This window comes from Coffea eugenioides, chromosome 11, assembly GCF_003713205.1.
Source record: "Coffea eugenioides isolate CCC68of chromosome 11, Ceug_1.0, whole genome shotgun sequence".
NCBI classification, from domain to species: domain Eukaryota; kingdom Viridiplantae; phylum Streptophyta; class Magnoliopsida; order Gentianales; family Rubiaceae; genus Coffea; species Coffea eugenioides.
Window position 1 is genome coordinate 35,090,301 of NC_040045.1, and position 13,475 is coordinate 35,103,775.

Consider the following 13,475-nt stretch of genomic DNA (forward strand, 5'->3'; position numbering starts at 1 on the left):
CGCGCCCCACCCGAGCGCCGCCGCCCCTGCCGATCTGCTCCACCTGCGTGCGGCCGCATCGCGCGCCGCCAGCTCTCAGCTCTCAGCTCTCAGTGCCTCACGCGCGCCACAGCGACCTCAGCCCACGGCCAGCAGTCACGCGCGCAACCTCAACCTGCGCCGCCCACAGCCCCTCGCGCGCAACCTCCCCTGTCAGCCACCACCACCCCTGTCAGCCCTTCAGTCTACCCTCTCCACCAGCCGCGTCGCCCTTGCTGTCTACCACCTCGAGCGCCTCCTCCAGCTTCGGCCAGAGTCCACGAGCCCGGCGCCGCCGCAGTGCCCCATCCGACGCCACCAGCCTTCCTCTCGTGCGCGTCACTGGCCTGTCCAAGAAGAGCTGCGCTGCCGCTGCCTTACGCACCTCCATTGCTGGGCATCACCACCTGCTTAAATTAGCCCAGGTGGAGTATTGTGATTTCTTCCCCGATTAGCATTAATTATTTGGATTTTATGTGTGGGTTTCTTGCGGGGTAAAACAAAAGGGTTGATTTGGGTAATTTCTAGGGTAATTTTAGACAGATTTGGGCTTCAATTGACTACTAGGGATTTATGTGGCGCTAGTATCTTTATTTTTATTTTTACTGCTTGTTGCTGGAATTGCTACTCTTGGGTCAATTGCTGATTGTCGTGCACTATTTTGGTCAATTGCCTTGTCTATGTTAGAGATAGGGATCACGATTTTGGGTTCGATTGTGTCTTACTTCTATATTTGATATCCAATTGTGGGCGAATTGCTGCGATCGCTTGTTTAATTTGGGGCGGCCCAGGAGCTTATATTTGCTTATTGGGGGCGCCCGTGACGCTTATACTTGAATTTGGGGGCGCCCGTGACGCTTATATTTGCTACTTGAGTGTTTTGGTCTGCTTGTTGGTCACCATGGTGAAGCCTCGGTCTTCTTCTAAGACTAGGACCCCTAGGACTTCTCAGCCCCCTCCACCCCAGCATTCCATTCCCGCCTCTGACCCCTCGCACGACCCTTCCTCCTCTGGGAGGCGGGCTCGTCTTGGGCGACAAAGAGGCGTCCATATCTGTGACCCTGCACATTTTGGGGGTCATTTGGACTTCACTAAGGCCGCCGAAAAGCAGCGATATGCTATTTGTTGTGAGCGACAGATCACTCCTTGTCGATATAGGGACCCCGCCACCTTGGGCCTTCTCAATATTAGCGTCCCCTTCCACGATTTGATTGGGGCCATCGGGTGGCGCCCCTATTCTCGTATAACTGACCTCCCAGCCTTTGTTGAATTAGTTAGGGAATTCTATGCCACATTTGAATTCGACCTTCCCTCTGGTTACACAGTTTCCACTCCTAATGTCATTCGTTTCCGTTTAATGGGCCAGGAATTCCACCATTCCATAACCGACTTCAACCTGGCCTTTGGTTTCATTGATCCTGCTTATGCTGAGTCTAGGGAGTATGCCGAGAGTGCGTGTGACTATGTCCAGCCGTTTTTCTCCCGTTATCGCTTTCTTTGGGATGATATGTCTGTAGACAGGGATAACTATGACCCTCGTCTATCAAAGGGATCCTATCTGAAGGACCCGGCCGCTCGCTATATCCACCGTTTTTTGGCTTACAGTTTCTCTGGTAGGCGAGATAGTTCGGGCATTCTGTCTAAGCCCGAATTTTTCTTTATATGGTGCATGCAAAACAATATTAAGGTTAATCTTGGGTGTTGGCTCGCGTCTCAGTTCAAGTCCATTTTGCCTAAAAAGAAGCGGGCCTTGATTCTTGGGTCTTACATAACTCACTTGGCTATTAATTTGCATGTCCTTGATACTTCTAACCATAACTTGCATATAGCCTGTCAAATGGAGCCTTTGGATATTCCAAGCTTAGAGAAAATGGGCTTAGTTCGGGAGGGCGACAATGGTTGGGAGGTTGTTCCCCCGGGACCGCTACACCCTCCCCCTCGTTCATCCTTTGCCAGTGCCTCCACGGCAGGCGGTGATCCCGGTCCATCTTCCTCCGTTCCCCTCCATTCCGCCCATACGGATGAGGAATGGAACCAGCTCCGCAACACAGTCGAGCGGCTTGAGATTCGGCAGAAACACATGGACGTTAACATTCACAATATGGCGCAGAATCTAGCGGCTTTTATGCAGCAAGCCGGGTTCCCTCCTCAGTTTCCGCCTAACCCACCCTTGTCTTGACGCCTTCAGGGAAGTACCGTTGCCCCTCCCCTTTTTCTGCTATTATCTTTTCACATTGAGGGCAATGCGTCATTTAGGTGTGGGGGGGTCAGTTTGGGTGCTAGTTCTCGTTTCTTTATTATATTTTTTTTTTATTTTTATCTTGTTTTCTGTTTAGGTGTTGCTCCTTTATCTCTTTTGAGTGTCTTTCCCTTGCTTCTATCTTGGTGAATATTTTTGGCAGCGCACTTTTTCTTGTTAGTTGTGGTTTGTACTATGAGTTGAGTTACAGTGGCAAGTAAAAGCATGCCTTCTTGGTGAATACTTTGAGTTTAACGACGTGGTGCAATTTATGGCTAACTTGTTTAGGCAGTATAAATATTTTGCTGGCACTGTTGTGTAGTTTGGTCTCCTGTTTACCTTAGTTCTCCATATTTGGGACATGACGCAGGCTATGATCTGTAATTATTTGGTATCTTTGTGTTTTCTGGTGAATAATGTATGGCTATACTCCGCTAGTGTCGCCACCTAGTAACCGGGAGTCTTCACCACAAGTGTCGGCTCTCGCGTCAAAAAGTGACGATATCTATGAGTAAATAGACCGGGAGCTACGAAAGGTCGAGTAACTGGGCTCTTTCATCTAAAAATGTCAGAGTTCACGTCAAAAGATTTGAATAGCTCGGGGCTAAGCATCGGAAACAAATGAAAAAAAAAATGAAAAAAAAGAGAAACAAAACAGAAAAGAAAAGAAAAAAAAAGAAAATCAGATGTGGAGAATATGTGAGTTTATGATCATATTAGCCTGCCGATCCTTGGTTCGTATTGTTGAGATTTTGGTTGCCAGTTGACTTAATTACTAACTGTTGCTAGTTATTATTTGGATTTCCTAAGCGAGTTAGCCATGAATTGGACAGGTCTATGGACTTAAAAGCTAACCGTGAGAGATATGTCTTGACACTTAGTCACTAGACCTTGATTTTGGGTATAGGCACAGCTGGCTATGATAATGTGAAAGCTAGCCATTGTTGAGTTAAATTTTCCTCATGCTTGAGGGCAAGCATGATTCAGGTGTGGGGGGAATTGATAGGGTACAATTTGTTAGTAATTTTATTATTAATTTCCCCTTTTATCCCTGACAAATATTGTGTTAATTGCTGATATTTACTCATATTTGGTATGTGGACTTAATTTCAGGAATAAAGCAGAAAACTACCAAAAGGAGGGACTTTATGGAAAATATGGAGACTTCTAAGGGCTTCAATGCTTGGGTCCTTGAATTGGTGGGGACCACAAGCTAGTGGAAGGCATCTAGTCATTTGGACTCTAAAAAGAAAGCTACGGAAGGAGACTTGGGGCAAGAAGTATTTTGAAGACTTTGTCCACATGTGTGGGGACCACGTAGAGAGCCTTTAGTTATCTTTCTTTTGTGGCTTAAATAGGGAACGTAGAGTAGCAGAGGGATATCTCTGGTTTTAGTCTTTTAGTTTAGTTTTAGTTTTTCCCTTCTTCTGACTGGCCTCTGACACACGCCAGGTGTTCGACAAAATTTCCCAACGGGAAAAACACATTTTATTCCTTGCTTCTTAATAGAAAACGCTATGCTTTTGCAATCCATTAATTCGTGTGATGATTTAATTATGCGGCGTGGCTAAGTCTTCCATCTAGTCAAGGGTCAACTCGACGGCGCAGTCCCGAAAACCTGTGAGATCTAATTAGTTTTCACGCGTTCCTTAATTTATTAATATTTGCACGTTGCCTGCTTGTATTTTCATGGGATTATTTTATTAATTGGATGTCAAGGGCCCGATGTTCAATGTGATTTATTAGTCTCGTGCCAATTTAGTCAATTAAATCCGTAATTGTTTGATTGATTAATATTAGTGGCAACTGGTGTGTTTACACATTAGGGGAACGTGCAATCTAATTTAAATAACCCTCGTAGCGTGTTATTGGTTAGGGCTAGGTTTTTCTATTATTAATGCAATTGGGAAATTAATTCCTACGGTCGTACCTAGGAGTATTTTCTGGTTAGGAGTGATCAATGGTCGTACCTTGGTTATCAATAATTTAAGGAAAAATTGGTCGTCAGACTATAACTAGCCTATTAATAAATTAATTTAAACCTCTCCTGCATCAATGATCGGATAAATGGACTGTGCCTGAGTAGTTGCATCCTTGGCTAGAATTTATTTATTCTTGATTTAATTCCTGCTATATTCGTGCTAGTTAATTATTTATTTTTAGTTGAATTGTTTAATTGTTTTTAGTTTCATTCCGGTAAAACCCCCCCTCATCAATTGGATTTTAAAAAGAAACAGATATCTCCAGTCCCTGAGGAGACGACCCTACTTGCCACTGTCTACTATTTAGTAATTTTCGTCAATTAATTAATTCTGGTATATCGGATTAAGCAAACTCTTCGGGAACAGGGTGAATCAAGTAACCCATTGCACACCTAGAGTCCCTGCTCCAGTACCTAGGATTAATTATTGACTGCTCTTAGTGGTAGCTAGGTTCTATATTATTATTATTATTATTGCACAGGCTGACGACCTGTCACTGGGACTCGACAGCCACTGCTTCCACCAGGCACTCTGGGTTGGCCCCTAATTGGTGAGACTTATGATTATTACTCGAAACGTCGAGAAAATCTGACATATAAGTTTTTAACAGAAAGGTGGAATAAGTATTCGTCCAGCATTTTCAGGACTTCACTGATCGGAAAGACCATGGTGATATTTTGCAATGTTGAGGGGAACAAGTTTCTGTTCTCAAATGAGAAAAAGTTGGTCCAAGCATGGTGGCCGACTACACTGGACACAATTTTCCCCAAGACCGATAAGAAGCCTAGCGCAGAGCAATCACACACTCTACGTAATCTTCTTCGCTGGATTCTAAAGATAGATGGACTTCGAGAATATATTTCAATCATAGATGAGGTAACCAGACAGCATTTGCAAACAGACTGGAATTGCAAACGAGTGAGCGTTTGTGATGTGACAAAGAGGTACTTGTTCACCTTGTCCAGTAATATATTCTTGGGCATCAATGATCCAGGAAAAATTGAGAGATTGGCGAAAAACATGAAGTACATAGAAGAAGGTTTTTTTTCAATGCCAATAAATTTGCCAGGAACGGCTTTGAATCGAGCCATCAAAGCGGCCAAGCTTACTAGTAAAGAACTTATGGCAACAATTAGACAAAGAAGGATTGATCTTCAAGGGCATGATTTGTCTTCAAGGAAGGATTTCATGTCAACCATGCTTCTGGCAAAAGATGAAAATGGTCAGGCATTTTGTGACGAAGACGTTGCTAGCCATTTGGCTGGCTTGTTACTGGCAAGTTTCTCAACCATGCATAGCACAATTACTAGCATCATGAAGTATCTTGCAGAGCTTCCGGATGTGTACGATTCTGTCTTTAGAGGTAAGTTTGACATTTAGTTATTCCAGTAATGTTGTATGCATTATTCCACGCTGCCTAGCTAATAGACTCTGTTTAGTCACGTATATAATTTACACTCAATTTACCATTTAGAACCCCTTGTATTTAGACATTTTCTTGATTTGAATTCACTTTCATACTAAATTAAAATCTGAAACCCGTCTTCATTAGAATGCCAGACTTTCATAATGAATCAACACCTAAGACCTATCGGCCAGTGCTCATCGGCACATGCTACCAGAAACCATGTTTAGTATAGGGTAAATTACGTATGATTCTACTGAAGTTTTGCATAATGTTAGATGAACCACCTAAAGTTTAAAAACAGCCACACAGTCCCCCTATGATTCTATGTAAAGTGAAAAAAATGGACGGAATGCATAATTAGTTATAGTGATTAGACCACACACGCTCTAAAAATGCTTGTGATAAGATTATAATATTCACTTAACCCCTATAATTTGTATAAATATCCAATTTACCCCCTGTAATTTTTGCATTTATCCACATAATCTCACTACGATTTTGTACAAGATGGTTGAGTTGTCATTTGATTTAGAATTTAAGTAAGGGCAATTTCTAGTTTACATGAAATCATAGGAGGGGAAAACATTAGGGGGATTATGTGGCAATAAATGAAACCATAGAGGGGTTATTAGTAATTTACCCTTTATTTTATTTTAATCTCAATTTGGCACTCTTTGCATAGCAGGATGGCTGCATATACTAATAAGATGATGAAATACAAAATTATAGAAGTCGAATGATGGCCATCAAACTAGACCTGACCAGCCAAGACCACCCCATTTTATGCTGGGAAATTCATAAAATTCTGGTCATCCTGCAAAATAGTTTTAAGCTGCAGAAGGAAAGGATATGCCAACATGAATATGTAGTAAAGTTATTGAACCCGCAACTGATGCTCTTTATTGATACGTCTATGTAACTTTTGGTTATTCGTGACGTCTTCTTATTCAGCATAAGCATTGTAAAATCGTATTTTGTTTTGCTAAGCATTGACGTATCAAACATTATAGCAATAAATAAAGTAGATGAGCAGGAGGAATATACACGACAAGACATTTGGCTTTCCAGTTGAAACTAATTGAAAAAAGAAAAAAGACAAACAAACATGTTTGATAGTTTCATGCTTGATAATTTCATGTTTCATGTCAAACAAACATGTTTGACAATTTCATATACTCGGTAAAGACTAGAGAGACTCTTGATTGTGTAAAGGCAATTCAATATTTGAGCCAGATGTGTTTTTTCTTTGTTTGATAGGTAACAATTAGAGGTGTCAAAATGGGTGACTTGGGCGGGTTTGGGTTGCTTAAAATGGGTAATGGATATAAGTGAATCAACTCATTTATACCCATTTAATTAGATGGGTATAAATGGGTAAGTCAAAAAATGAATTGAATAACCCAATTACCCATTTATAACCCATTTATTTTAACTTTTTGTAAACTCATTTAAATTCATTTTTGCAAACTAAGTTATTAATTTATACCGCTATTTGTACCCATTATTAGTTTTAAATATTTACTTATAATGCTCAATAAGCCTAATTACCAATTTTTTTCCATTGATACTCTATGTCGTAAAATTACATATTATTTAATAATTGAATAATAAGAATATAAAAATTTGAACTAAGTACTATAAAAGTTAATATTAAAACTTAATCCAAAAATTTTGAACCCCTAACATTTTTTTCATAGATAAATTTAAAATTTTATTTTAGAAAGATAAGAAAAGAGGTTAAAACTTATCATAAATTGGTAATGCTAAAAAATGAGCAAGTTAACAAACTATGAGAAAATAAAATAATAAGATAAACCAACAAATAATAATAATAATGAAACAAAAGTAGTTAACATCATGACAAAATGAAAAATCTGAAAAAAAAAATGGATGGGGGAAGAGAATTCTAAATAGGTTATTGGGTTTGATGGGTTATCCAATAATACCCATTTAATAAATGGGTATTATTGGGTAACCCATTTATACCCATATACAAAAATTTAAGATACCCATACCCATACCCATCTATTCATGGACGAGTATGGATAAATTTAGTTAAGTGGGTTGGTTTGCCACCTATAGTAATAATATCTTCGTACGTTCACATATATTTATGTGTCACATACTCTTCCCTTACGTTTTGTGCCTACAGAACAAAATGAAATTTTAGATGTAAAACCAAAAGGAGACCACCTTACTTGGGAGGATATACAGAAGATGAAGTACTCTTGGAGTGTTGCTAGTGAAGTCTTGAGGATATCGACGCCAGGGTTTGGCGGGTTTAGAGAGGCTATCACTGATTTCACCTATGAAGGGTTCACAGTACCAAAAGGCTCCAAGGTAAACTCGATTAATTATACCTCTTGGAGTTTGTTCCACATTCGGATCTATGTAGCACAAATTTTGATGATTACACTTTACTTCAACAGATTTTCTGGACTTTTGACGCCACACACAAGAATCCAAAATACTTTCCTGATCCTGAGAAGTTTGAGCCATCAAGGTTTCAAGGAAACGGTCCAGCACCTTATGCATTTGTGCCATTCGGGGGAGGACCACGCATGTGTCCTGGAAATGAGTATGCTCGGGTGGTGATACTTGTTTTCATGCACAATGTGGTGACAAAGTTTAGATGGGAGAAATTGATTCCGGGCGAGAATATGATATATTATCCTGCTCCCAGGCCAGCTCGAGGGCTTCCAGTCATTCTACATCCTAACAAGCCTTGAATTCTCCTATTCATTTTTGGTTCTTTGTTAATACTTAATGGAGCTACACTGCAATCTTCCTGTCCTGTAAGTCAAATAATGCAGGAAGTGTTTGGTTTATATTCCGAAATCAAAATCAGAATCATATATAAATCATTGCTATATAAAAAGTATCATGAGTTTTGCTACTTTGGAGTGTAAGTATAAGTATCATTGTGATCTTAATTTTTGTTATTCCAATTATGCCCTTATTAATTAATGACTGAAGTTTCATATTATGCTCTTTTAAATTTATTATGATGATTAAAATTCATTATATCACATCTATTAATTTCGAAGAAAATAATGGTTCAGCATTATTATTACTACATAACAAGTACCATGAATAGGCTTCTCCGAACCATTGGTCCAACCCAATGGTTAGCAAATAATTAATTTTTGCTAACCCTGCGAATTTAGGTCATCCAACTCGAGAAGTTCACATATCTAATTAAAAATCAAACATTTTCAGTGGCATTATCCTAATTTATTTGTCATAAAAAATGAAAAAAACAAAAGAAGTAACTAGAAATATTGATATATATATATATATATTTATATAGTATGACAAGGTTGTGTTCGGTTGGTGCAACGTTTATCTTTACTGGTCTGGGTAGGGGTGGCAATTCGGGTCCAAATCAGGTTGGCGGGTCGGGTTCGGGTCAACCCGCCAGAAAATCTGTTGACCCGAATCCGACCCGCCAACCCGTGACGGGTCAGGTATGCTGACCCGAACCCGAAAATTTCAGGTTGACGGGTTGGCGGGTCGACCCGAAATGACCCGAAACTTAATTTTAATTTATTAATTTATCACTGTAATTTCTAATAAAATCAATTTCTCACAAAACTAATTACATAATCAAGTAATAAAAATTTAAATAAGTAATTCCAAACCAAATCTAAAATAAATAAAACACCGTAAAAGTGTTTTATCTCAAACAAAATATAAAATAAATTAAAACAGTATAAAAGTAAAAAATAATATAATATATTATTTGTCCAAATATAATAATTTCAACTTCACACAAATTAAATAAATTCATTTATGATTAAGTAATTAATGCCTTTGAAAAAAAGAATAACTTAGGTTAGTTAGATAAAAATATTTTTATATTTATTAAATTATTTTTAATTCGTAAACGGGTCATATCGGGTCATATCAGGTCACCACGGGTTGACCCGAAATCGACCTGTTTTCTTTTCGGGTTCATCGGGTCCAACCCGATTCTGACCCGAATTTCCAAAACCTCAACCCAAACCTATTAATTTCGTGTTAGGTTCGTATCGTGTTTTCGGATCATGTCGAAAATTGCCACCCCTAGATCTGGGTATGATGCGGTTCAAAGTCGAGTTAAATATGAATTATTGTTTGTGGCCCGTGGCACGTGACTATTTGTTGTTTAGCCTTGTTGCTTTCATTGTCCTAGATTCCTGGTCCCATGTTTTAAGACAAAGTGGTCCTGGATTGTACACGTCGTTGTAGTTAAATACTCCTATGAATTATTATTATTTGGGGTCCACGGCGTGGATACGGGGCAGGAGCGGTCGTCAGGCCGACCGCTCCTGAACGGTCTCCTCACAAGACCCAAATGTGAGGCGAGAAATATTCCACGTCAGGAAGCCTTCAACAGGTCCCAAAAACGATGTCGTTTCAAAAAAAAATGTTTAGCCAAAACGGGAACATGACGGACCAAACGGAAGAGTTTCAATTTTGAAAATCAAGTTGAAAATTTGAATCAGCCGCACAAAACAAAATCGAGGGAAGAGAGGAGGCGTCCTACTGAAAGTAGCAATTGACAGAAAAGTGTGTGGAGAGAGCTGAGGTATGGTGTTGAGTGAATAAGGAAGAAAGCAAACAGAAAAGTGGAGAGCCGCACAAAACAAAACTAAGGGAAGAGACGAAGCGTCCTGCTGAAGGTATCAAATTGACAGAAAAATGGGTGGAGCGAGCCGAGGTATGGTGTTGAGTGAATAAGGAAGAAAGCAAACAGAAAAGTAGAGAGCCGCACAAAACAAAACTGAGGGAAGAGAAGAGGCGTCTTGCTGAAGGTAGCAATTGACAGAAAAGTGGGTGGAGAGAGCTGGGGTATGATGTTGAGTGAATAAGGAAGAAAGCAAACAGTGCAGTGAGAGTGTTGTATGCATTTTGAAGCTGGGTATGAGAGTATTGTATCCATTTTGAATGTGTGTAAGGAAGGCGGCAAGGTAGAAGCAAACAGAGGAAATTCATCATCTCACGAATCCAGATTTTGTCGTGCAATTTAATAGCAGAAGCAACTGCGCTCTCCGAATTTGGTGAAACATAAAGCATATGGTTAAGACCAAGGTAACGTGACTGAATATAGTGTGTTAAATGAGTAATATGTAGTTGGTCCATGCTCATCATGCAATCTTAGTTTGTCTCTCTCCTGACCATGCAGTGTGTATAAAATGGAGGCGTAGAGTTGATTGAGGTGAAGCAGAGGAAAAGACATATATGTAAATAATAAAAGAATATACCTGGTGTTGTAAGTTAATTACATGATGTAAGAAATATATTACAATGAGTAGAAAATGTTTGTTTGGTCCTCAAAATATAGAAATAGTAGAAAATGCGCAGTTGGCTTAAGCGGTTATCATTAACGAATGACATAAGGTCCAGCAAACTAAAGAACTTAGAATCTAAATATAATCAGTAGAGTGGATGTACATACAGTTAAAATAGACTTACATCGTGTGACCAATACATTACAATCCGTATAACTTAGTATACATGGAGTTCTATTAGTACATAGATAATGTCGTTGTCTTAGAGTAAAAGTAAGGTGATGTGATTCATTAATCATATTGATAAGTATAATAATAGGATTTGGTATACTAGTAATATGTGATTCATAACACACTCTGAATGGTAATATATATTTATCTTGTCATTTATGTACATACAATTCATAAAATGTTACAAATTATGGTGTTTGATGCATAATTGGTAGGAGCAAAAGTAATGGATTGCAACAAATTGACAGAAAATAAGATCCCTGAGTTAGGAATGGAGTTCTGACAGGAGCCGAACCTGTGCAATAATAAATACCTGCTCAAATAAAATACAAATTCTGTATATAGAGATAAGCAGGGTCGAATCCACAGGGACTGGGGATAATTTAATTTCTTCTCAAGTTCCAGATATGGGGGGTTTTTGAAAATGAGAGTAACTAAATTACTTGGAATAAATTAAAATAAAAATAAAGTAACTACAACTCAAATAACTAATTATCACAATAACAATAAAAATGGATGAACTCTAGCCAAGAGACAACTTCGGAGATGGTTCACTCAATTCGATCACAGATGCAAGGATTATTCCAGTTACTATCTGATAAATTAGTTATAGTTGTCATACACGCGATAAACAACCAACTCTTCCTCAATTTGTCGATAGCCAAGGTACGACCGTTGACTATTTCTCTAATCAGGAAATAACCCTAGGTACGACCGTAGAAGTTCAATTCCCTAATTGCATGAATAATTAGAAGAGCCTAATTCTAACCAATCAACACGCTACGAGGGTCTCTTTAAGTTAGCCTGTCTATCTCCCTGACACAAACCCAATCATGCCAGTTGCCACCAGTTTAGAATAATTAAACAATTACGGATTTAACTATCCTAATTGGCTTCAGGTTATTGAATTAATCTAGAATCCGGGCCCTGGATAATCGAATAATAAAACAACCATATGAACATAAAGCAGAAGATAGACAAATACCAGTGAATAATGGAAATAAATAAAAACTAATTCGATCTCACAAATTTAGTTGAACCAAGTCCTCCGTTGTTCTTGATTAGACAAACTTAGCCACGTCTCATGAGAAAATCTTCAAGTAATTTCATTGAGGTCCAGGCCATCAAAAGAGCCAAGAAAGAAACAAAACTAAACTATGCTAAAAAGCTCTACTAAAACTCTCCCTTCAGCCTTTCTTATATAGCCAAAAGGATACATGACACAAGGCTTTCCTTTATCCCGTGGTCCCCGCACGAATTGAGAGTCCAATTCCAATTTACAAGCCTTGTACGTTTCTTTCTCATTTTAAAGTCCAAAAGGAATGATGACTCCAAATGCTCTTATCCCGTGGTCCCCGCCGAGATTGAGAGTCAAACAAACTCAAAAGAAAAGCCTGCCGAATTACTCCTTGTTTCCTAATGTTCCTAGGACTCCTTGTACCAGCCTTCTCTTCATCAGCTAAAAAGGGAAGCCATTTGTTTGATCTCTTGTGGGACACGTTGAGGGAGCTTCATAGAAGACTCCCACTTGTGAAGTAATTTGCTTCAAAAAGTCCCTGCTTTTTGTAGTTTTCTGCTCCATTCCCTGGAATTAAGTCCAGATACCAAATATGAGTAAATATCAACAATTAACACAATATTTGATACGAACAAAAGGGGAAATTAATAATAAAATTGCAAACAAATAATGCCCTATCAATTCCCCCCACACCTGAATCATGCTTGCCCTCAAGCATGAGAATAGCATTTGAATACCAAAATTTTGACAATGACTATCGCTCCAACTACCGTATTGCCAAGATATCCAGAAAAACTTACATCAAGTATCACAGGTCAGGATCAAAGAAAATTACTCCAGTTAGCTTCCCAACCCCCAACTTCTCCAATTTAAAACAAACTAATCTAAGAAAAAGGAATGGTTGTTCACATTTATCAGCAAATGGTCCAACTATTAACCAAAATCTCGACATTAAGATCACAAACCGGCAAGCTGACTTATTCACACACTAACACAATCTTTATTTCACTTTTTTTCCTTTTTGTTTTTTTTGTTTTTTTATTTTTTTGTTTTTTATTTTTTTGTTTTATTTTATTTATTTATTTTTTTTTTTGTGAATAACAAAAGACTTAATCTATAGCCATTAGAGCCTTTTGACGCGAACTCCAACATTTCACAGATGGAGGAGCCCGGTTACTCAACTCCAATCGCTACGGGACCACGCACTCATAGTAACTACTACCTTTTGACGCGAGAATCGACACTTTAGGTGAAGATCCCCGGTTACTCAATAGTAATCACTAGCGGAGTACAGTCAGCTCTGATT

General features: G+C 38.9%; 1 protein-coding gene across 1 annotated transcript; it reads left to right on the forward strand.

The window, feature by feature from the left end:
- The first annotated feature begins 5,303 nt into the window (after positions 1-5,303).
- LOC113754503 (dammarenediol 12-hydroxylase-like) lies at positions 5,304-8,454 on the forward strand. The gene is made up of 3 exons (XM_027298948.1): positions 5,304-5,602; positions 7,800-7,987; positions 8,077-8,454. The coding sequence occupies exons 1-3, from the start codon at positions 5,362-5,364 to the stop codon at positions 8,374-8,376; spliced, it is 729 nt and encodes a 242-aa protein (XP_027154749.1). The 5' UTR covers positions 5,304-5,361; the 3' UTR covers positions 8,377-8,454.
- The last annotated feature ends 5,021 nt before the right edge of the window (positions 8,455-13,475 follow it).